The 26095-nt window shown below is 41.2% G+C and overlaps 1 protein-coding gene across 2 annotated transcripts in view; it reads left to right on the top strand.

Moving 5' to 3' along the window:
• Window positions 1-1024: 1024 nt before the first annotated feature.
• The window catches only part of SLC24A2 (solute carrier family 24 member 2), a 241698-nt gene continuing 216627 nt past the window's right edge, over window positions 1025-26095 (top strand). For both annotated transcript variants that reach the window (XM_027105943.1, XM_027105942.1), the window contains exon 1: window positions 1025-2019. In XM_027105943.1, coding sequence (XP_026961744.1) covers window positions 1087-2019 — 933 coding nt within the window. In that variant the 5' untranslated portion in view covers window positions 1025-1086. The remainder of the gene's footprint in view (window positions 2020-26095) is intronic.

The following is a 26095-nucleotide window of genomic DNA, read 5'->3' as shown; positions in this document are numbered from 1 at the left end:
AAAACTGCTTGGGTATCTCACCTACTAGAGAGTCAGTGTCAGGGCTATTTTTGGCAGATTTTGTGGACAGAGGTATCACTGCAGCTTGCATATTGTTTATGAAATACACATTTGATGTCTTGAAGCAGCCTACTTGTTAGAAGTTGTTTGATTTACTAAGTTGTCTATTTTAAATACAACTAAAGGTTGTTTTTTAAAATAAGCTTTAGCTGAATACAGTGTCTAGATATTTAGGGAAGACAGTTTGTTCATGTCATCAGAACATTCTTTTGTAAACTTAAATTTTTAAAGGGCTACTTTTCTGCATTTGCTATAAGAGGGGCTTTCCATGAAAAATAGGATCCTGAGATCTTTATGTGTGCAGGAAAAGAGTGCTGTCTCCTCCAACACTCAGCCCTTGCCAAGTGATAGATTAATCAGAAAAGTGTGCCTGCAACTGGAATTATATAATTGGACCAAAAGAAAAGACAGTGGTTTTGGTTGTCAAATACGTAGATAATTCTAAAGGAAGTGATACCTTTTTTAGCCCTGGGAGGTTATTTGTTACATGAATTAAGGTGGGATAAATAAAGATTTCCATCTACATCTATAAAATTCTTGTATTTAACAGACACAAATACATAGTCTATGTCTAACATTGGATTTACCAAAATGTTTGCCTTTGTACATACACTGTCATAAGTGCCTAGTATGTGTCACGTCCTACTCTTAATGCTTCATGTATTTTAACTCATCCTCAAAGCAGCACTTGGTGGTAGGTGCTGTAATTGTCCTAATTTTTGAAATGGGGAAACTGAGGCACAGAAAAATTAAGGAACTTAACCCAAGGTCACATGGCTATAGGATAGGATTTTTTCATATCTGCCAAGTTGTTTTGTAAAAAAGACATGATTTTACGATTCACATATCCTTGTTTTTATTTTTATTTAAGCATAAATGTTGAAAATATTTCATGTGAAGCCTAAGAATCCCTGATTGTGGAAGCACCCCAGAAGCACTGTTAACTGTGAAGTGAGGAAAAGTATGAAAGAACCATCTGGTTGAGTGTACAATTCGAAGACCACCACATCCACCAGAAGACCCAGGATGGATCTGCACCAAAGCACCACCACCATCTCTTTCCTTGAGAAATGGTGTTCAGATAAGTCACCGTCTGGCTGCAGGAGACATTATAATGTCAGAAAAAAACTGAAGTTGATTCGAATCTTAGGCCTTTTCATGGGCCTGGTAGCCATTAGCACTGTTCCGTTTTCAATCAGTGCCTTTTCTGAGACAGAGACACCGAGCACAGGAGAGGCCAGTGGTGCAAGTGGCCCCAGGGTAGCACACGATTACCGTCAAAGAACTCTCTTAGATTTAAATGACAAGATTCGAGATTATACGCCACAGCCACCTGTTTCTCAGGAAGGCAAATCTGAGAATAGTACAGATCATGCCCAAGGAGACTACCCAAGAGACATCTTTTCCCTCGAGCAGCGGAGACAAGGTGCCATCATTCTCCATGTCATTGGAATGATCTACATGTTCATAGCCTTAGCCATTGTCTGCGATGAGTTCTTTGTTCCCTCTTTGACTGTCATCACTGAAAAACTGGGCATCTCTGATGATGTGGCTGGAGCCACCTTTATGGCTGCCGGGGGCTCAGCCCCAGAACTTTTCACGTCTCTCATAGGGGTATTTATCGCTCACAGCAATGTTGGCATTGGCACAATCGTGGGCTCAGCGGTGTTCAACATCCTCTTTGTCATTGGCATGTGTGCTCTGTTTTCCAGAGAAATCTTAAACCTGACGTGGTGGCCACTCTTTCGGGATGTGTCCTTCTACATCATTGACTTGATCATGCTGATCATATTTTTCCTGGATAACTTTATCATGTGGTGGGAAAGCTTGCTTCTCTTAACAGCTTACTTTGGCTATGTGGTTTTCATGAAATTCAACGTCCAAGTAGAAAGATGGGTGAAGCAAATGATAAACCGCAACAAAGTCGTCAAGGTGACAGCGCCAGAGGCCCAAGCAAAGGTTGGTGGTGGTGGTTGTTTATTTAATGTCTTCTTGACCATAGCTCTGAACTCTTATGTTTTTTAGATCTGCCACTTTTTAAATGGGATGGTGTTTGGGGCTGTAATGAATAGCAGGGTGCTTTATGCATTTCTTTGACAACCAGACCAACATGACAGTGGGAAAAATAATTTGGGGGGTATTCTGGGGAATGTCTACTAAGTTCTCAAGCTACTTGCCTCAGAGTAAAACATTTATAAATATAGGTTACATAAGCTTCTCGGAGCAGGCTCAGCAGTTATTTCTCGCTTATTTTCTTATTTTTGTGAGCCGTTTTATTTTCATGGGAAAGTGTGTGTGTGTGCCTTGCAAGTTGCAGGGCTTTTTCGATTTAAATGAACATGTGACAGTTATCAAGAACCATCTCTTTAAAGGTGCTTAGCGAAGAAAGTTTGTTTGTGTCAGCAGAGCTGGATCTTTAAGTCAGCAGCCTAGGGCCTAGCAGGACTGGTCGTTAGAATGGGTCCTGGCCATTCTTCTTGATGCACACAATAGCGCTTCAGACCACTTGACCAGGCATCGATTGGGATATGTGAAAGAGTCAGTGGCAAGCCATGCTGCCTGCCTCTGTAGCTCGAGGGCCCATTTTGCACGCCATGATAAACATGACCCAAAATATTTTTTATGGTAGGATTTGAGGGAGTTTTAATGACATTTTAGTGGCCATCCTACCACTTAGGTAGCAAGCAAGTTGGTAAAGAGCTTAGAAGAAATCGATCTGCAAAAATATAGATTAATTATTAAAAATAATCCATGGGCCACATCAATAAAATTTTCTGTTAAGTAGAGTAATGCCATTCTGATCTATATCCTAACATTGGAATGTCGTCTCGGAATGTGATTTTGAACAGTAAAACAAAATACATATGCAGACTTTTCATACTTGCATCTGGGGAAATTCTCATGTATGCAAAAAACGGATGTTGAGTGGAGGGTGAGCTGTTTTGTCCAGAATGAAGGAAAAAATGATATTAATTTAGCATAATTCCTTTATGTTCAAGTTTGATGACAATCCATCATTTTTGTAGCAGCCGTGAAATAGAAGCAAAGCACAGACAAAAAAACCACTAGTAATATTTCTATTTATTCCATGCAAAAAAGAAATGTTGTATACTGTATTTTTTCTAACGTATCACTCAGTGTATGGTTGGTTGTTAGAAACTGTAGTAAAAAAAAAAAATCGTGGCAAATAAGCATTCAGATGTGATAGTGAGTCTGTATCCTTGAGGGCGTAAGACAGGGTCATCACTGGAGCCCAGTCCCTGATCTAATTTTGTAGCCCAGAGGATGATCCCTCAAGCCATCTCCTCAAGACTGGCTACAAGTTTGAGTGGTTTGCATTAGTCGTCTATGTGTGTATTCCAATTAGAATGCTAAACAGTTGCGAAGGGAAAGGCCTGTTTTTTAGAGGCAAGGGAATGATTTGGTGTCTTATAAATATCCTGGGCCCATCAAAGCTAAAAAGTCTTTTTGAGAACTCAGTACTTTTTCGTTTTGGTATGCCGCAGTGGAACTTTATTAACTTAGGCACAGACTCGGCTAAAGGTTATGTTGGCAACGTGTATGAAAAAGGAATTTGCAGAGCAGTCCAATGGTATATTGAAGATTGCAGGGGGATTTTGTCTTCTGATAGGGAGGAAGGAGGTGGTTTTGTGCATTTAGTAATAACCTTTTAAATATGGTTTACAGAAGGTTTTTAATAAATTATGTCACTCATTAAATCAGCTCTTACAGGATTTTTACCTACTGTATTAGGTGACTGTCATGTCATTTTAATGGTAATTTAAAAGTCAATAACTTAGGCTGGCATTCCTTAAAGTTGTTACTCATATCCATAATTTTTGCTATGCTTAATATTGTGCATTTTAAAAATTTTGGAATTCTGGATTTACCTAATTGAAAAAGAAAGCAAATTATATTCATGACTATATCTCCTGTTTCTGATTTACCTCCAAAATATGTTCATTTTATTATTTTCCTTTGAGCACCAAATAGCTTTAGTTTATTCCACTTAATCATTATTATTTATTTTGTCATTCAGTAACTAGATTGAACTATAAATTATCATGGGACCAGAATTTTTTAACATAGCTAAGTCTTGTTCGGTATGCTGGAACACAGATATTTTTAGGTGGAACAGTACATAATGATGTGTGATTTCCTTTAGGAAATTTTACCTTGCCAATTTCACTTTTGAATAATTGTTGGAAAAAAATTTTTTCAGCAGTTGGTCTTTATCAGATGTCTGACTTCAGAATCTTATGGAGATTTTGCTCTCTAAGCACTGAACATAAGGTGTCTCAAGGAGGGATGAGTCTTTGAGCTTGGCTGTCTTGTTCTCTGATCTGCAAAGTCGGTTTCTGGCTGTATACTCCACCTTTCCTACCTAAGTCAGTGCTTCTAACGTCATCAGAACACTCAGAAAAAGACCCCAAGCCAAAGACAGCCCTCAATGGAGTCTTCATAGAGAGGAATGTGCTGTACAAGAGTTTAGGAAGCAAAATACTAAGCATATTTTTAGGCAAAGCTACCTCATTGTCTTAATTGCACAATTATGGAAGAGGGGAGTATGGGAAAGTGGAGGAAACATATTTTAGATATTTTTATACAAGTCATCAATGGTTCTTACTAAAAACTCATCAGTTCTGCTGGGCTGTAGACAGTGAAATATCTTTGAAACTGCTTGCTTCCTGGACCAGTTGAAAATCTTAATTTGGTTTCATTATTGATGATGGGGCAACCGTGGAGCATGAAAAATTAGAAAATACAAACATTTTTCTCATATTTAAAGTAATAGTTTCCCATTTTATTTAACTGTTCCACCTGGTGTTTGGTTTTTTAATTTGATATTTTTATTGCATCTTTTAGTGATAATATTGTTTAAAAAAATGTCGTGTAGTGTCATGACATGGTAAGGAGATCCTGGGCTTTGATTCAGGGAAAAAGGGTGTTAGCCCAGGTGTATAATAAGACTTGTGACCTCAGAGAAGTCACATAAACTCACTGAGCCTCATTTTCCTAATTAGGAAAATGAAAATAATAATACCTACTTCATAAAGTTGGGAAAATTACTAAATGAAGAAATGAATGTTAAGCAGCTAACATAGTCCTTGGCAAATGTGGGTTGTTCACTAAGTGTTAGTTCCTTTCCTTTCATCTTTTGTTCTTAAATGAAAAGTGAATCAGGATAAATTATTTCAAATTTGAGAATTTCAAAATATTCCTTGAAGATTGTAGTTCATGCCAGTGAATCACTGAGTTAAGCAGGCTGTTGTCTCCCTTAGGGGCATGTGATATTTGTCATATTATAATATTTTTAAGCCTAATTTCATATACAGTGAACGTATGCAGGGAAGACATTATTATAAACTCCAAGGAAACCTTCAAATGCCTTTGTTGTCCTGAAAGTTTATTTCGTAAACTGTGGTTTAGAAATATCTATGCTAAGCAGAGATTTTTGTCTTGAGGGTATTTTTATTTATAAATGATTGGGACTATCTTCCAAAAACCTCTCCAGAGCTGGTTGGGAATTAATTTGAATCCTGCAGGATGTGAAGCAATGGAGTTTCAGGGCATCTGGCATGTTTTGCAGTGTGCCTGGCCTGCCTGCTGAGGTCCCCTGATCTGCTATGGTGCTAGGCTCTCATTGGCCTAGAAAGCAGCTGTCCATGGTATTTAACTTCTTCTTAGACTTGGCACTGTAATCTGACAGCATGTCAGCCCAGTTCAAATGAAGGGAATGGTCTAAATAAAGATGCTTAAAGCTGGATAGTTGAAGGCAGGCTACTTAGTAATTTAGGTGTGCCTTGCTTTATTCATTTTGTGTGTTCCTGAAAAGTTGCTTGCCAGCAGAGTGTTTGCAATGCAAATTGTTATTAATGATCATGGGAAAATCGAAATTGAAACAATATTATAAACTTCATAAAGTGAAGTATTTCTGGTAAGATGCTAAACCATAAACAATTATATAAATACAAATGTATAGTCCCAAGCCTTCTTAAGGCAAAGAATATGTTATAAATTCAACCTTTGTTTCCCCTCCATACCTAGTATGTAAATTAGTAAAATTAATGTACAGATTTCAGTGAGATCATCCTTATAGTGAGTATTACTTGATAGACTTGGAAACTCTCTGTCCTCAAAAGAAAGAAAATATAGGCACTAAAATTCTTAACTGACTAGATGCCTGTGATTGTAGCATTCTTTTGAGTTCCTGGACCCAATTCAAACGTGTAGGGGTCGGGTAGGGGGTGCTTCCCTCCCAACACCAAGAAATTTTCAGACACCAGCAGGGTGTCCAAGAATTTAACTCAATTCTGACACTGTCCACCCAGAGAGAACATCAGTTTTCCACAAGTTAAGGGTTCAGTCCTACAAGACTGCCCCCACTCCCCATGCAGGTCACAAGTCCAGGTTGTTACCTGTAATTCTGACCTACTGGCTGTAAGTTAGAGGTTCCAGTGACCCCCTCCTCGGGTTCAATGAATTTGCCAGAGGATCTCTCAAAACTAAGAGAAACATTTCACTCACTAGATCGCTGGTTTCTTATAAAAGGATATAACTCAGGAGCAGCTGGCTGGAAGAGATGTCTAGGGTGAGGCACGGGGAAAGGCATGGATCTTCTGTGCCCTCTCCAGGCACCACTCTCCCAGCACCTCCAGGTGTTCACCAACTCTGAACTCTGCCATTTTGGGGGGTTTTATGGAGGCTTCATTACGTGGGTGTGGTTGATTAAATCATTGGCCACTGGCGATTGATTTGACCTCCAGCCCCTCTCTCCTCAGTCCCACCCTTCAATCACACAGTTGGCTCCATTGGCAACCAGCCCCCATCCTTAGGTGCTTTCCTAAAGTTGTCTTATTAACATAAAAAAACGACACCTTTATCACTCTCCACACTTAGGAAATTCCAGGGGTTTTGAGAGCCTCGAGCCCGGAACTGTGAACCAAGACCAAATATATATGAGAAATATATTTTGGTCATCTGAATGACCAAATATATATATTTCTTATAAATCACAGTATCACAGTCTGTTTGTTGATCTAGGGATACAGCATGGTGCTATTTTCCTTGTTTTGCTTCCCTCTACTTATGTTAAAAGCAAACCCTTCAGTTACTGCATATGATTCAAAGGGTGAAGGAGGCACTTTGACAGACTCAGAAAGCCCAGTGGATTTTAATACACAGAGGGCAGATTGCCCATGGCTGTTTCCCTAGCTACTCTGGTTCCTCCAGCAAGAGATGACCTAAACTTTGTGAATCCTGGCAATGTTGAGAGTGAGGACTTATCACCACTTCCCTTCCTGTCTCCTTTCTTCCTCTCTCCTTTTCGCCTCCCTTCTCCCCCTTTTTTTTCCTAGAACCAGATAATTTGTATTTTAACTTTAACAAGGAATGAGATTGCTAAGTTGCTCAAAGATGAGTCAAGAACATCTGTGTGGATTTGACTGGTTTAGTTTCTTCATTCTTCTATTTTCAACCTCCTTTTGTTTTAGGTTAAGTCTCTAGTAAACAGAATATAGCAGCATTTTGTTTAATTCAGTTTGACAATCATTATCTTTTAGCTGGAAAGTTTAGTTTATTTACATTGATTGTGATTACTATTACATTTGGATTCTTTTCTATCATGCTATTTTAAACTTTCTATTTTTTATAACTTTTTTTTGCTTTTGTTTTGGATTGATTTTTTTCTAAATCTGCTTTTCCCATTAGTAGTTTGGAGTTTATACATCTTATTTCTAGTCTTTCACTGTTTACCCTAAAAATTTTAATGCATATATTTAACTCAACAGAGTGTAAAGCTAATATCTTTACACTCATGCTAAACATCTTAAGGGCCTTAGAGTGTTTTAACTAAGTCTCCTTTCCCCCAATGTAAATGATTTGAAGTCTACAATTTAAGTTCTACCTTGATGTTTTATAACAGCTTTATTGAGGTATAATCTTCACTTTTTAAATCCTACAAATTAGACATTATGCCATCAATGTTTTTAGAAGTATCCACATTTTTACCAGTTTTTCTCTTCATTTCTTTCTCATATCAGACCTTTTCTCTATGACTTTTTCTTGTACTAACATTCTTTATAAGTTCCTTTAGCAAGAATCTGTTAATAGTATCTGCTCCTGATTTTTATTTGCTTACAGATCTATTTTACTTTTGTTCTTGAAGGATAGCTTTGGTGGGTAGAAAGTTATTTTCTCATTCCACTTTGAAATAATAATTCTACTGTCTCCGACTTCCACTTTTGCCATTTAAAAGACTGCTGCTGGTGTGAATGTTGCTCCTTTGTAAGAAGTTGGTCTCTTCTCTTTGACTACTTTATAAGGTTTTCTCTTTGTTTTTGGTATTCAGCATTTTCCTGATGCCATGACAGGTGTGATTTTCTCACTTAATTATCCCCTATTTGTGATTCATTAGACTTCTTGAATTTGAGGATTAGTGCCTTCCACCAATTTGGCCTCTACCTCATTCTTCCCATAATCTTCTAGAATTCTGATTGGATATGTGTTATACCATCTCAACCTGTTCTTCATGTCTTTTAACGACTCATCTTTTTCTGTGTTCTTCTTGCTGATCATTTCTTTATATCTGCTTTCTACTTTCTAATTTTCTCTTCAGTTTTGTCTAATCTGCTCTGGTGCTCATCTGTTTAGTTTCTAATTGTAATTATTATATTTTTCATTTCTAGGTTTTGTGGCTCCTTTTCACCACTGTCAGGTTGATTTTCACTGTTTCTTCTTCTTCTATTATTTAATGCCTTCTTTTATTTTTCTAAACATATTAAGTATATTTATAATTCATAAATTATAGTGTCCTTGCAGATCTAGTTGTGTTGTTTTGTTTCATGTGGGGTTGCTTTCTTATGTATTTAGTGATTTCTTTTAAAACTTTTTTTTTTTTTGCTGTACGCGGGCCTCTCACTGTTGTGGCCTCTCCCGTTCCGGAGCACAGGCTCCGGATGCGCAGGCTCAGCGGCCATGGCTCACGGGCCCAGCCGCTCTGCGGCATGTGGGATCTTCCTGGACCGGAGCACGAACCCGTGTCCCCTGCATCGGCAGGCGGGCTCTCAACCACTGCACCACCAGGGAAGCCCTCTTTTAAAACTTTGAACTCATATTTCTTGGAACTTGACCTGTAGGGAGTCACTGAGGCCTCGGTTCTAAGTGTATCCCAACAGAGAGGACTTGTTTGCTCTTCTCTCAAGTTCCTGGGAGCCCAACCAACCTGGAACCATTCTAACCTAAATGTCTGACTTTTTTCTACCCATGTAGTGTGAATTCAGACTCCAAAGCCAGGAGTGAGGCTGTGCTTAGAAATTCTTAAGGGAGACTCTTTTTTCTTGCTCTTTTTTTCAGTACCACTCAAAACTAAGGCCAAAATAGGCACATTCTACTATTTCCCTTCGGTAGGCAGATTTGTTTTTCCTTATTCACCCACTAAGAGTGTCCACCCTTCAGGGTTTCTAGCTTATTGGGGGTGGAGGCCCCTGAAGTACCTCCTCCCTATCAGGCCTCATGTTTGTAGCTTCCACAATCCTAGTTTCTGACCACTGGGGAATGGCAAATACCTCAGAGGCAAAGCAACACAGACCCCTCTGGATTTGTGCTTAGTTGGTGTTCTAGATTCTAAGTAATCCCTGCTTCCTCACTAATATAGTTGGGTAATTTAAAAATATATCAAAGAATATAGTATCCAATAATTTGAGGTGTATATAGTGAAAATGGTTTCTCTGAATGTTTAATCATCATACTGCCAAAAATTATGTTTTAGACTTTGGATTTGTCAAATGATAATGCATATAACAAGGGATGATAATACGTGTTTTAATTGTATACTTTCAGAATGTTTAATATAGCCTGACGTTGTAATAAAACTCCTTATCAACAGATCCTACCAATGGCAAATTTTGAGTCAAATCAAATGTAAAAGGCAATTCTAACAGAAAGTTTAAATTGTAGATTTGCCTTTTAAATAATATTTTTACCAGATACTTAAAGTAATATATTCATTGTACAGGATTATAAAAACACATCAAAATACAAAAAAATTTAAATAGCCTATAATCTCTCCATCGCACCATCCAGAAATAACTATGAACATTTTTGCATTTATTCTTCCAGACTTTCACTCACACACACACACACACACACACACACACATATGCACATATGTACCTATATATCTAAATAAGTTTGAAGGATATTGGATATGCACAACTTTAAACTTATATTGAATATATACCATTTTAACTTTTTTTTGCGGTACACAGGGCTCTCACTGCTGTGGCCTCTCCCGTTGCGGAGCACAGGCTCCGGAAGTGCAGGCTCAGCGGCCACGGCTCACAGGCCCAGCCGCGCTGCGGCATGTGGGACCTTCCCGAACCGGGGCATGAACCCGTGTCCCCTGCATCGGCAGGCGGACTCTCAACCACTGCGCCACCAGGGAAGCCCCATTTTAACTTTTTAACTTGATTTATATGAGCATTTCCTCAGATCATTAACTGTTTTTCACAACGGTTATTCACTGTTTAGCATTATCATAAAATAGAAAGTTATTTTCATATTATGTTTCACTACTATAAAAAATGCTACAGCCAGCAGCCTTACACATGAATTTTTGATTTTGGAGAAGCAGAAATTCTGGAACAAAGTTTATGAGCTTTTTAAAGTTTCTGCTAGGTTGCTACATCCTTGGTAGTGTGGACTATTATCATTTTTAATGTTTTCCAATTTCATAGGTGAAACAACATTACATTGTTTTAATTTGCATTTCGTTGATTAATTGGGAGGTTGAAAATATGTTTCTTGAGAATTCAAATTTTCATTTATAGATTGCCAATTTCTTATGTGTCTTTTGTGTCATTTTTAAAGTTTGCTGTGATGACTCAAAAATCTCTTACAAACATATGCTGAGAAACCCTAACTTTAGCTCTCATACTTCCCCACATTTCCACACCTAAATCAAGGCAGGAAGTTGTTGCAATTTTTGTTTTAAAGGATGAATTATTCTAAAGAAGGGGGCCTTGTGACCCAGGAGTTAAGAAATGATGTTCCCAAGGGACGGGGTGTGCCCCCCCCCCAACCACGTGACTTTGGTGGATCCTGTACGTCCTAGGACCCTATCTCCAGATCTGGAAAATGGGAGATTTGACCCACATGACCTAAAAGATTACTTTAGCTTGTCATTTCTGTCCTCAGAGGCTCTCATCCTTACTATGTGGAATACTCTAACCATGCCAAACTAAAATCTAACACATTTACCTACAACAGAAGACCAGATTCTCACCATAACCACAACACCAAACTCTTCCTAACCTGGCTTACCTGTAGTATTTTCGCTGAAATGATTTAATTGACTTGGCTAAACAGTAATTTTTGTTTAAGCATGCTTTGGGAGGCAGTTCTTCCATACAGACAGGAGAACAACGTGCACAGGAGAAAATCATTTAAAGTTTACTGCAGGACTCTACACCTCCTCAGCTTTGTGGCTTCTGGCAGTGGAAACCCTCAGTGGCAGCTGCATGTGTGTCCCTGGATCACTGGTCTCTGCTGGTCTCTCCAAAGTCGAGAGAAGAGAGAGATCTGAAAACCGGACGCGTGCTTAATACCCGATCTTTACCACATCAACGTTCTGAAACAGGTACCATCTCCACTGGCAGATCAGGAACCTGAAGACCAGAAAACATAAATGATTGCCTAAGGTCCAAATTTAGTGGGAAACCGCATTTGAACTTGGGTCTGTCTGACTCCTAAATGCATTCTAGTTTTCTTGTTGCTTCCTACTGGACAGTTGGGAATGAAGACAAAGCAAACCTCCAAATTAGATGCACATTTCATATTAGGCTGTGTTAAGTCAGTGACTTTTAAATATTTTTTACCATGACCCCCACTAAAAAATATATTTTACATCTCAATTCAGTATATACACATACCCATGCACATATACATACATATGTATATGTTTACATATACATATAAAAATAAAATCTAAGTGTATATATACTTACTTTATATATATATATAAAATCTATCTATATATATATATAGCATTTTCTACTCTGTTAAAAATGCTAGTTTCAACCCTAAAATAATTTCATGACCCACCAATGGATTGTGACCTAAGTTTTAAAAAATAGTATTTTTAGAAATTCCTTTTTCTTTCTTCTTCCTCTTAGTGGGGCTGCCCTTCAAGGCTATGCTAGTGTACTGCACAAGGGCATCTGTCTGACCAAGGGGGCAAATAGGGACAGAAATCCAGACATCACTCTACTGGACAAGCTGTGTGCTTTGGTGTGGGACTGTGTCTGCCCAGGGGAAAGGGTGCCTTTTCTTAATTCCACAAAGGTGCCCTTTAAGCTGGTGGTGGCTTTGCTTCTTACGCCCTCTGGCTCTGACAGAGACTGATTGCAGGGTAAGGAAGGTGCAGATCAAAGCATGATGTGCTCCCTGAGCCTCGACTCATCCTTGGTTCCCAATGAGCTTGTCATCGGGTGGGAAAGAAATGTGGATGAAACAGGGAGATATGGAGTCAGAAAGAAGCAGAACCTTGCCAAGAAGGCTGACGCTGCATTTCAATTAGGTTGGTTACCTTTTTATGAAGGATTGGATTTGTAAACCAAATGATGCAGACACGGTTCTTGTCCTGGTAAAAGCTGATGGGTTTGGAAAGGGTCTGGGCACCAGACTATATTAATGCCATGTTTACAGCTTTAAAGGATGCACTCAGAATCCTGCACTGGCAGGAACCAAGCCTGGAGAGATGGAGTCCCTTTCAGCCCACACACTGGCAGTCTAACCCTAGTCCAGGTACTTTGCCCCAAGTGTCTCCTCTGAAAATGAAGGGGCTAGTTTATCTCCAGGGTCCCCACCAGCTCTGATAATTCTGTGCCTCTCTGTTAATGGGAAAGAAACAAATATATGTCCCTAATTATGGACTGACCAACAGAAGAGGTGGTCAGGTAATGAAGCCCTGAACTTACCACCTTCAGAGTACTTTTCCAGTTAAGAAGACCAATGAAAGGAGATTAGTTCCTTTGAAGGGGTAATGCAGGCTTCTTCACCTGTCCATAGGACGTTCTTAGAAAGGGTCAAAGTTGCTGGTGCTCTGTACTTTCTCTTTTACTGCTTGATGGACTTTGAGCTGGGCAAGGAGGTTGCAAGTAGAAATAGAGGTTTCCCCTTCAACAGCCCCATTCCTCCCACTTAAACTGTCATCTGTTGCCCTAACCACTTGTAGGCTAAGTCAGTTTTATTTTTCCCTGTCACCTGATAGCAATGAAAAAGATGTTGAGCCTCTTCTATTATTTTAGGCATGCAGTAGGCACTGAGTATTGGTGCATGTGTTCTAGGAACCTGTGACTTTGTTTCCTGAGAGGGAGGATGATGTTTAAGGGTTAACACAATAGAATTATTATTTAAGACTGAGATAGAGTGTGACCCTCCTTGCTGTGTGATCTTGGGCAAGTTACCGAACCTCTCTGGGCTTATGTTTGCTTATCCATAGATTAAGAAAAAATAATAGCCCTTCCCTCCGAGAAAGGCTGTGAATTTTGATGCAATCACACAGGAAAAGTGATTAGCAGAATACGGTCCCACTCACCCACATATATTCTATTCCTGGTCTCTTTTCCTCTGAGTCCCTCCCATATGCTGTTAGCTTGCCCTCCTGTCATTTCAGGACCTTGCCTCACTCCCTAGGCCCTCTTCTCTCTGCCTCCCAAACAGCCAGATGAAGGAGCAATTCCCCAACTGATCCCTAGCTAATAGTCAGATCCTCAGTGTTTGGACTTGAACCTGCTTTTCTTCTGTTCTTGCAGAGGGTTTAGGAGAGAAGTAGTTTCCCTGTTTGGAAACTGAACCTTGCTCAACCACGAAGTTCTCTCGAGGTCCCCTGTCACTGTCCTGTAAATGTATTTACTCTTTTCTTGTATACATCATCAGTGTTCAATCTTAGCTTGTCACATCTCCATCCAGTCGTGGCTGGGCCTTATGTTGGTTTGCCAGCATCTGTGTTTTCTGCCTTGGATCAAATCACTCCCTTTGACTCAGGAACTAACCAATCCCACCTGCAGTATTTGGTGTCTCGCTTGGTATCTAGGGTAGAAGGGAAAAGGGCACTGAATACCCTTCGGAAATTGATAATGGTGCTGATGAGTGTTCACGATCAAAAGTCTGGGCCTGAATCATTCATAAAACAGAGTTGCTTATGTATTAAAGTCAAGGAGCAAACAACAAATATCTGACTTGAGAAACAGAATTCATTAGACATTCTCCAGTCTCCTCAGGTTGGAAGTGTGGCTGTCAGGGCAGGTAAGGGCCATCAGTTCTAAAGGCCAGATCACTCCAGCTGTGGCCTCGAAGTAGCTCTCCTTACCGTGTAGCATTATGTAGTGTTTCTCTCCATTGACTTTTTTTTTTAAGATTTTCTGCTTTTTTTTTAAATTTATTTTTGGCTGTGTTGGGTCTTCATTGCTGTGCGTGGCCTTTCTCTAGTTGTGGTGAGCGGGGGCTACTCTTCATTGTGGTGCGTGGGCTTCTCATTGCGGTGGCTTCTCTTGTTGCAGAGCACGGGCTCTAGGTGCACGGGCTCAGTAGTTGTGGCGCACGGGCTTAGTTACTCCGTGGCATGTGGGATCTTCCCAGACCAGGGCTCGAACCCATGTCCCCTGCATTGGCAGGCGGATTCTTAACCACTGCGCTATCAGGGAAGTCCTCTATTGACTTTTTATAACAGTTTTTTTGAGATATAATTCACTTATCATAGAATTCATCCTCAATGTGGAATTCACTGGTTTTTCGTATATTCAGAGTTGTAAAATCATCACCACTATATTTAGAACATGTTCATCACCACCAAAAAGAAACCTGTATCTATTAATAATCACTCCTCATCCCTCTTTCTGTCCCCATCCCTGGTAGCCACCAATCTTCTTTCTGTTGCTATATATTTGCCTATTGTGGACATTTCAGATCAATGGGAATCATACAATATGTGGCCTTTTGTGTCTGGCTTCTTTCAGTTAGCATAATGTTTTCAAAGTTCATCCGTGTTGTTGCCTTTTTATGGCCAAATATTCCATTGTATGGATATACTATATTTTATTTATCCATTCATCAGTTAATGGACATTTGGGTTACTTCCACTTTTTGGCCATTATAAGTAACGCTGCTATGAACATTTGCTTACAAGTTTTTGTGTGGATATATGTTTTCAGTTCTCTTTGGTATACACTTAGGAGTAGAATTGCTGGGTCATATGCTCACCATATGTTTAACATTTTAAGGAACTGCCAAGCTGTTTTCCAAAGTGTCTGTACTATTTTGCATTCCTACCAGCAAGGTATGAAGGTTCCAATTTCTCTACATCTTTGCCAGCATTTGCTGGTATATGTCTTTTTGATTATAGCCACCCTAGTGGACGTGGCGTAGTATCTCATTGTGATTTTGATTTGCATTTTCTTGAAGGATGATGATGTTGAACATCTTTTTCATGAGCTTATTGGCTACTTGTATATCTTCTTTGAAGATATGTCTGTTCAAATCCTTTGCCCACTTAAAAATTGGGTTATTTGCCTTACTGTTGAATTTAAGAGTTCTTTATATATTCTGGGGGCAAGAACGTATATATGATTTGCAAATATCTTCTATTCTGTGGAATAAGGAATATGCTCCATAGATGGGGCAGCTCCTCAGCTGGGACTGGGTCTCCAAGCTGTTCCCTGTTGTTCTCTAGGCATCTACTTATACCTAGAGTGATTTGGAACCTTTGGATCAACCCGAAAGCTGCCTGTTTCCTTGAGTTGGTCTTGGAAAGCTTGATGCCCTTGAAGCTAAGGACTGGAGGAAGATCTAGGGGTTGTTTGAGGTTCAGGACTTATTGATTATAGAGAACCTGGGAACGTGCATCTACTTGAACATTGGACCCAGGATGTTTGTTGTCTGGTTGCTACATCACCCTTTTTAACCTACTCCTGATTCTTCTCTGTATTATCTAAGAGAGTTTCTTGTCGTCAAATCCCTTTCCCTACGTATTATCCAGAAGCGTTGTCAAGAAAGCAGTTGGATCACAGTCCTTCTTTCCCAGATGTGAACTTCGCCCATGTTGCTGTTTGAACCTTGGCACTTAGCTTTATACATCTTGGCTGTGGGCCAATCCTGCCCATCTACCCACTCTGTCCCCAAACATATAACCTCTCCCACTCCAGGTCCTAGGAACGTTTGCATCCATTTTGAACAAAGGTTTGTAAGTATATGGAGCTACATACAGTACATAATAACAATACTAGTAATGATCTACTCTGTCATTGCCTGGCATGAACAGTAATTGCACAAACCTAATTAATGAGCACACTCCGCGGTTAAAGAGAACTTAGCCATGCGATCCTGCTGTGTACAAAAATGCACAATTGGTTCAAAGCTCCAGTGGTTTTCCAAGGGGTTCAGGAAACATCCTCTCTCTTGCTGCTAGCTTGCTACAGCTGCACAGGGACTAGTGGCAGGGTGGATGGAGTTTGGGGGCCCTGAACAAGAGGCTGATTTATTTAAATAGGTTCAGATGTGCCAGGCTGCTCGTTTGGTGCTTACTTTGAAGGGCCATTACAAATCTGCTGTTTCCTGCTGCCTTTTATTTTAAGTCCAATTAAGTGGATAGCCACAAACAGCTCTGACCTTGAAAGTCTAAGTGAAGGTGAGAAATGAGAACAGGCTTCGGAAACATATGTTTTGGCGTCTTAATGCTCTGCAAGTCACAGACACTTAAGAAAAATAAATAGAACTGGATAAGATAGTGTTATACTTTAGGAGGAAGCATTTAAATGCCCTGGGAAGTATCACCACATGCTTCACTGGTGCCTAATCATCAACCACGCTAAAAATTAATCCAACTCTCTCATTTCACCGTGTGGCTCTGGGAGACCAGCCCCAAATGAGTGGTATAGCCAGTGACCTTCAGCATATCATCACCTTGGATCGCAGCCTCCGCCAAGCACCTCTCTTGAGCACTGCTTCCTGTCTCTCAGCAGCCCCAGTACATGCTTTTGGTTATTTGTTTTTAGTAAAACTACTTAGAGTCTTATATGACCATTTCCATTCAAGTTCTTGCAAATGTGGATCACAGGATGAACCTGTAGTTGAATAACTTGTATTGGATATGATCAGCGTGGGGCTTCTTATTAAAATTCTTAAAGTCCGGGCTTCCCTGGTGGTGCAGTGGTTGAGAGTCCGCCAGCAATGCAGGGGACACGGGTTCGTGCTCCGGTCTGGGAAGATCCCACATGCCGCAGAGCGGCTGGGCCCGTGAGCCATGGCCGCTGAGCCTGCGCGTCCGGAGCCTGTGCTCCAAAAAAAAGCCACCTGAAAAAAATAATATTAAGTATTTTGTGATGTGCTGTGAACTCCCCTTCTCTCTTTTTTAACCTTAACCTAACCAGTCCAGGAATAAAAAAAATGCTTGTCCGAGACTCTTTCTGACTCACTCTTTAACTTATTGTTAAATTTTAGTTTCTATACACCAATTTAAATATTTTAATGTTCCTACTCCCTTATTAAATGCTGACATTTTATGAGTTATATGTGTTTATCTGTCCCCAGCTTTCTACGTCAAGAAATGGGAGCAGATGGCTTTTTTCCCTTGTCTCATAGGATAGTGTGGTAGCTAATGAGGAGATATCTGAGCTCACATTCAAATGAAACCACAGACACGAAGAGACAGTGGCAAAGGTTGAGTGAGAATATTAGAAAATAGGATTAGAGTGGTTTCAAGCACATTTTTAGTGTGGGGTTCAAGTAAATTATCTTTATATAAAGGATTGCTCGAATGTGAATATCCTGAAAAAATGTTCATGTAGTCAGCTTGAGAGATTAATAAAGCACTTTCTGGCAATCTGTATTTGCATATAATTGCAATCCCATAAACTTCCATTTATCTGGAAGTCCAATATCCAGATGTCCAGAACAGAACCAAGATCCAAAGTCCAGACGACTTTTGAGCAGCCAAATAGATGCTAGAAGATCAGTGTTCAAAGTTCAGGCACTTAATCGTACAATTTCTTAGACTCTTTATAAGAGTCTGTTTACTTTGATCGTATACAAAATTCAAATAAATTAGGTTGCCTGGTTTTCCAGCCCATAAAGAATTTAGAAGCAGCAAATGTGATCTGTTTGGAGCAGGGGTTGGGCAGAGTTCTGAGTTGGGGTAGACTCCTGTGTGCACAGTGATGGCCAGGTCTGCTACTGGCCTATTCAGTGTCTCTAAGCAGTTTACAAAAGGCTCCCTGCTCTGAGCAGACCAGTTAGAAAAAGCACACACACCCCTCAAGTGTGGACAGCTCTATAGGTACAGGATGTGATGAGCAGAAGACACGTTGGTGCAAAGAGAAAGGTGCCGTCTCCTCTGGGAAGGCAGATACAGTGCCCACCAGAACTCCTGGCATGGTGGGGTGCACAGGGTCCACTTACCCCGCAGCCATGTGGCTGTGGGCAGTACACATATACAAGGCGTATGCTGCCCCGTAGATCCCATCAGTATGACAGCCAGTGGCAACAAGAATCAGAAGAACTCAAAAACCATACGACAGTATATCTGTCTGGGGTAACTGCAGGTTCAAAACAGAGTGCTTCACCTTCTCATGGCGCCCATGGACGTGAAAGTGATATGACAATTAACGTTGATAATACCCACAGAAACATTGAGAGAGTCTAAATCATGTTCAGTGTGCCTTGTGCTAGAGGCAGTGGCACTTTCGAGACAGGCTGTAGGTGGGAGAGGAGTGATCTACATATTTGCATAGCTGGTGGCATGACCCAGGCTGGTGATGATGGTGGCCTGGCCAGTGTGGTCACAACAGAGGCAGGGAGAAGTGGTCAGATTCTGGACCTCTCTTGAGGGTAGAGCTAACAGTATTTGCCGATGGATTAGATGCAGGGTGTGATAAAAAGAGAGAGATCAAAGGTGATGCCAAAATTTTTGGCCTGAGTAACTGGAGGAGTGGAACTGCCATTCACTGAGATGGGAAGACTTCACGGGAGCAGGTTTCAAGTGGAAGATAGAAGTTAAATTTTGGATTTAAGTTTGTGATCTAAATGGTTAAGGTAAACATCTAAATGGGGATGTTGAGTAGGCAGTTGGAGATGAGTCCGGAATTCAGACTGGAAATACAAGTTCAGAAATCATAAGACTCTAGATAGTATGTGAAGCCATGAACTGAATAAAGTCACCTGGGAGTGAGTGTAGATAAAGAGAAGAGGTTGAAGGTTGAGTCCTGAGGTTTATAGCGTTGAGACGGGAGAAAAATGAGGAAGAGCCAGCAAAGGAGCCTGAGAAGTGGTAGCTACTGAGGAAATAAAACCTGGAGAATGAGGAAGCCAGGTGAAGAAAGCATTTCAAAGAAAAGAGAGTGATTGCATCAATTGGTGACCAAGTAGGGAGAAGACAGAGAATTGAACATCATATTTAGCCACAAGGAGGTCATTGGTCATTTGACAAGACCAGTTTTGGTGGAGTGAGTAGGGTGAAAATCAGGGTAAACTGGGTTCAAGGAATGGGAAAGTGGGAATTAGAGATACCTGTAAAGGGAAACAAATAAATGGGTGCAAGCCAAGAGAAAATGTAGGGTCAAGAGTTTTTTTAAGTGGAGGAAAGAATAGCACATTTGTGTGATAATGGGAATGACACAGCAAAAGGGGGAGAGTTGATGATGCAAAGAGGGGAGAATTGCTGTGGTCATGTCCCTGAGTAAGTGGGAAAGGGGTGGGAGATTCTGGGTACAGATGGAAGGGTTGGCTTGGATGGGCACCACCTAGTAAGGGGTGAAGACAGGTAACGGCACGGCTGCAGGTAATGGGTGAGTGTGTTGGAGGGATTTGTGAAAGTTCTCTTTTTGTTTCTGTTTTCTCAATAAAATCAGAAGCAACAGAGTTCCAAAATTCGATTGAAAAATGCTCTGATGAGTAATAAAAATTATCTGTCGATCACACCGACATTCAACAAAATGAAGTTGTGTGGCTCAGACTGAAGTACAAAAATCTGTCCTGCTTGGGAAGCCAAGAAGCAGAGTGATAAATATTAACCCATCGTATTTTAAAAGACCATGTTATTTTTTTAACAACAGGATATAGCAGGGCATTTATCAGCAGTTCAGTAACCTAAAGGGTGACTTTCTCACTCCCTCAGGAGCCCGAGCTATGCCAGTACATGGTTTATGGTAGAAACATAGAAGTCAACGAAATATAAGCTTCGTCAGGACAGGAATTTTTGTTCACACGTGAATCCCTACTACCTAGAAGAGACTTTTTAGGTAATTGTATATGTTTATTGAGCACCAAATATAGGTGCTCAGTAAACAATTAATGAATGATTGATGCCAAACCAAGGGCAACCAAAGTATTTTTCACTTAAAAGGATAGTTACCAATTACTTTAAGTGATCAGTTTCCACATTTTCAGTTTTTCATCTTTCAGGTGAGACTGTCCATATGGCTGCAGTGCTGCCTTTTTCTCCAAACTCTTTATTCTTGAGAACTGACTGCAGAATATTGCTTATAGCTCTGTTTTTATGGATAATTTCAGAGGCTTTTACTCCATAAATTCACTGTGCTGTTGAAAAGCCGGCAGAATCTCTGTGCAGAATGCAAATCTGCTCTCTGATCTGATCTGGTCCAATCTTATTATTAAATGGTTATAGAGATCATAGAGTTTAATGGGTAAAATGCCGGGCAACATCTGTTGGCAAGTTGGACACCTACACTGAGAAACCAGATACGGTCATGGAATTTCAAAACAAGGTCCTCTGATATTTAAATTATGCCAACTTGCTACCTCATGGCAGGCATAGTAAGACTCAGAAGCTAAGTAAAACTGTTTCGCTTTGTATTCCAGGTCTAGGTGCCTGTTTGTAGTTGTGTTTCGTTTGACTTTATAAACAGTAGGACCTCAAAGTAGGCGCATTGTTCTTGATTTCCTTTTCCGCAGCAAGATGAGCATCTTCACATAAATCAATAGGCGGCATACTGATTGCTGTGTAATCTTGACACAAAATAGCTGCGCAAGCACTTTTTGCACTCTATCGCAGGAGCCTCAGAGGAAAGGTGCATTGCAGCATGGGATAAGCTACTGAGGGAAGGCGAAGAGATGATTTTACTTTAGTAGAACAACAGGATATATTTTAGTTGCAACTTGCCTGATTAGCAGGAATTATCGATGGACCCCAGTGATTGGTAAGGGATAAAATAACTTTGAGGTATTAGATTGTAGTGCTCTTTAAGAGGAATCACCTTCCTTACTACAAACAAACCAAACCTGACAAGGGTCTCCCGTCCCCTTGGGCCCTCACATTCACAACCCAACCCCACTTGAACAACCTTCAAGGTACACACTACTCCCATTGGATGTTCTGGTCCCAAAGGCCGACAGAAGGAAACCATGCTTTCTTGTTCCTTTTTAGCAAGGGGAATTTATTTTCCAAATAATGTATATTCTAACTCTTAGGTTTGTTTTGTTTTTTCATTGAAGACTAATGGAAACAAACTACGGAAGGTCAGAATTTCATATGAAATAGTCCCAATTGCAAAGTCCAGAACAACTTTCTGACTGCCAACAGGTTACTTGTGGTTGTTCTTTCCCTCCCTCTTCCAGAGGAGGGATTGGGTCATGTTCATGGGGACAAGCAAAGTGTGATGGGATCTGGGCAAGTTGATGGGCTCTCCCTGTGCCTGTCTTCTTCACCAACTTAGTTCAGACAAAAGGCTGGACTTCATGTCCATGGCCAGGTCGTAGGTTATTTTCTTTCATGCTCTGTAAACTAGTTCTTCCTTTTTGATATTGAAATTACCCTAATAAAGACTCAGTGGTGAAATCTCTTCTCTGTTGATACGTCTAGATCTTTGTCAAGATCTTTGCTGGGTTGCACGTGATTTTAAAAGACTAGGAAATCCCATTGGCTTATTGGGGTGTTTGGGGTGTTTATTTCAATTCTGAGCTTCACCTTTTTTTTTTTTTGCGGTACGCGGGCCTCTCACTGTTGTGGCCTCTCCCGTTGCGGAGCACAGGCTCCGGACGCGCAGGCTCAGCGACCATGGCTCACGGGCCCAGCCGCTCCATGGCATGTGGGATCTTCCCTGACCGGGGCACAAACCCGCGTCCCCTGCATCGGCAGGCGGACTCTCAACCACTGCGCCACCAGGGAAGCCCTGAGCTTCACCTTTTCTTCAAGCTATTTTTTAGCTGTCATGGGGATATTTCTGTTTTGTGTCTATTTTCTGATAAAGAAAAATAACCTTGTAGAATTTGAAGTGATCATTATTTAAAGCAAGAAGAAGAAGGAAGAGGAGGAGAAGCAGAAGAAACCAAATAAAAGAAATTACTTTAGAATTTTTTTCCTTTCTTCTTTGCAACTAAATTTATGAGTCAGTGGAATTTTCTAATGAGTATTGATGATTTTTTAAATGCAGCCATATATTTTGCTGGCATGCTTAGTTTCATCCAAAACTCTTGAATTTATCAACATACAGGGTACTGAATGCAGGACAGATCCTGCATTGGCTCTTGGGGTACAGAGATAAATGAGACACAACCCTTGCCTTCAAGGAATTTACAATTTACCATCATTTGGCCAGTCAGTTGTTTCAGTTGTGTGTTGGCAAATTGAATACATTGGCTCCAGAATTTTGAGGTAAACATTTCAGTTTTTTAGAGGCTGCAGTGGAAGCCTGGGGCATGGATTCCAAGCTCTAGCTTTATACATTTGTGATACCATTGCCCTCTCGCCCCACAGTCTCCCCTGAACTTCAGCATTTTCTAGGAGGACTTTAGAAAGGTGATCTTTCTCTGTATGAAATGAAGAGACTTAGGTCAATACCTCTTGCAAAGAGCCTAGTCTGAAATAAAACCAGATGAAATCTGGTTTTCCAGTTCCAGAATAATCTGGAACTCTAGCATAATCTTTAGTGCTTGCCAAAGGTGAATTAGTTGTCACCTAATAACATGCTTGCCCAAACTAAGAACGTAGCTGAGCCGTGCTGTGCATAGACTCCTGACCTGTGGAAACTAGGAGATAATAAATGGATGTTGTCGTGAGCCTCGACGTTTGTGACAGTTTGTTTTACTGCAGTAGAAAACGAATCCACTCATGATAGCAACAGGATGTAAATAGCTGTCCAGAAATGTAGGAATATCAATAGCTAGGCTTTGAGTGTTTTTGAAAATCACCGTAGAATATTTAAGCCCACGATTTTCCTCTTCTTGGAATCCCTTTGGAATTTCCTTTTTCTCTTTGTTTCTATAGTTTTTTTAAAAAAAAACTCCTCTGCAGAAGGACACATCCATTTGTTTATGGATTTGTGCATCAAATGTTTATTACGTGTCGACTATGTATGTGCCTGGCACTCAGTGGGGCATTTGGAGGTACAATCTGACTGAAGCATGGTCATTGCACACCAGGAGCTCACACAGACGTGAAAGCAGATCATCGTATACAGTTTGGATGCTCAAGTTTGAAGGTTATATCATGACACAGTGCACTGGAAGCAGGTAGCATTTACCTCAGTGAATTTGCCGTGGGCAGGAGCCTGGCTCTCAGCCCAGTGGACTCTTAACCCTGATTGTAATGGCCCATTGCAAAGGGATTGTCTGTCAGAGGTGGACTTGTATTGCCCAAGCTCATTATGACTGCTGTCTATTAATATAAACCCAATTAGAGCCCATTAAAATACAATGAGAACTACATGTCTAAAATCGAAAGGAAAGCCCAAATCAACAAATCAGTGCCTTATTATCCCCCAGTAGACAAGTACTTGGAAAACCAAAGTATCATAATCAGGGTGACAATCTGTTCATTTAAAATGAGGAATTAAACTGTCAAGTTGACTGGTCTGACCATAGACTCTGTATAGATAACAAAACGGGAAGCCAGTTGATAGCATCATCATGGACTCAAGAAGTGTTGCTTTGCTAAAATGCTTGACAGACTCTCACCACAGCAGGGATGACCTTACTGAGGAAAGAGGAACATTTGCTCAGCCAAGATTTCCTCTACCCTTGACAGCCCTTCGACAGACCTGGCCAACTCTGTCTAATTGTGATACTTCCCTCTCTGTGCAATACCTGACCACCTGTTCACACTGCATCTCCATAACAGGGTACAATAATATAGATTGCTACGTTTCCACTTGGTCAGTTACAATCACTTGTCAGTTCTCCTTCTTTAAGGTTACTCCCAAGTCACTTTGTTTTGAGTTTGGGATATTCCTATACTTTTTACTCCCACATCATAGACAGTCCTCTGGGTTTGTGTTCACAGAGGGCTAATCAATACAAGTTCTGGAATAGAGGTGTACAGAGGGCTCTACAGGAGCTTGGGGCAAAAAGACACTGACACTTACTGAATTCCTACTGAGGACCAAGTACTGTGGCAAGCATTCTACAAGCATTGCTTATGTGATCGACGAGAACCCCACTGCGTAGGAATTGGAGATTAAGGGACTTGCTCGTAGTTATAGAGCAAGGAAGAAGCAGCAGGGTTTAAGCTCAGGCCATCTGAGCCCAGAGCTTATGCTCTTAACTGCCTCCTTTTAGTCTTTTAGTCCTCACACCCACTCTGAAGGAGGGAGAGATGTGTCAGTCTGGGTTCAGTTGCAGAAAATACAGAAACCACTCTATTATTTTAAAGAGGCGGGGGGGGGCTTCTCTGGTGGTGCAGTGGTTGAGAGTCCGCCTGCTGCTGCAGGGGACGCGGGTTCGTGCCCCGGTCCGGGAAGATACCCCATGCCGTGGAACGGCTGGGCCCGTGAGCCATGGCCGCTGAGCCTGCGCATCTGGAGCCTGTGCTCCGCAATGGGAGAGGCCACAACAGTGAGAGGCCCGCGTACCGCAAAAAAAAAAGAGAGAGAGGGCTTTAATGGAGGAACTGGGTGCTTACAGAAATCACTGGCAGGGCAGGAGGAGCAGGGTGCTTACAGAAATCACTGGGAGGGCAGGAGGAGCAGGCTGCGTCTCCAGGAATTGCTCCCAGAATCTCACGCTAAGACTGGCCTGCCCGGAGAGCTGCCACTTCTGCCTCAGTTGGGAAGGTGAGGAATCAGGAAGCTGCCATGGGAACTGGTGCATTCTGGAACAAGCCACCAGTGCCCTGCCTCTCAGTACTTATGAGCCTAGTCACTAAACACCACAGGTTAATAAAAAAAAATCCTCTCCATGATTCCCAGGAGAAAGAGCAAAGGAGCAGTATAGCTTCTCAATGTCACCTTCTGAATGTAGTTTGAGAGTCTCTGCTTAGCTAAGCCTAAATAGCACCCTGCACCCTAGCTGCAAGGGAGGCTGGAAATGTCATTGTATCTGGCCTCTGCAGTTCAGGAAGGCATACTAGAAGGAAGGTGGGACAGATGCTGAGTGCCAGTCCCTGTGTCACTGAGGAGTCCCAAGCTCAGAGGGGGGATGTGCCCACGGTCACATGATGAGAATGATGGTTGGCCAGGCTCTCAGTGAATTTGTCACACTCCAAGCTCTGTGTTCACTGCCTCCCCACTGCCTGACTCAGCCTAGTTGGGGAATGAGTGTTTACAGGGGCATCTTCACGGAGAACCTCGATCTTGAAGGAGGGATGGACTGTGGTTCTGGGAAGGCAGGCAGTGCAGCAGGGTCTTCGGAGGCAGGTGAATCCTTCCTCTTACTCTGCCACCGAGGGTGTGACCCCTTTTTCAGAATCTCTGAGGACTCAGTGCAGTGGCTTACCTTGTTGAAAGCTAAGTAATGTAATGGAAAGGAAAGCTTCGATGTAATGTAATGTAGCTTAAATTGTTAGTATTGTGGAAAGTGTTGGGGGCTCCAGTTTTTCCCTTATTTTTTTTAAAGAGTATCTTTCATGCGTGCATGTTCAAATATACGATTTATTCAATCATTTACGTACCTTTGCTGCTAGAAAGACCACTTGGTTCTCTCAAAGGTTCCCTCAAAGAAGCTGCGTGGTCGATGTAAGTGAGAGATGCTGGCAGCCGCCAGTTGTGAGAATCAGAAGGGACTCATGAGGAGCATCTCCTGCTCCTTTAGT

This window comes from Aethalodelphis obliquidens, unplaced genomic scaffold (assembly GCF_003676395.1).
Source record: "Aethalodelphis obliquidens isolate GAN/ISIS:26980383/991018 unplaced genomic scaffold, ASM367639v1 scaffold7, whole genome shotgun sequence".
In the NCBI taxonomy this organism is placed as follows: domain Eukaryota; kingdom Metazoa; phylum Chordata; class Mammalia; order Artiodactyla; family Delphinidae; genus Aethalodelphis; species Aethalodelphis obliquidens.
This window is presented reverse-complemented; position numbering and strand designations above follow the sequence as displayed.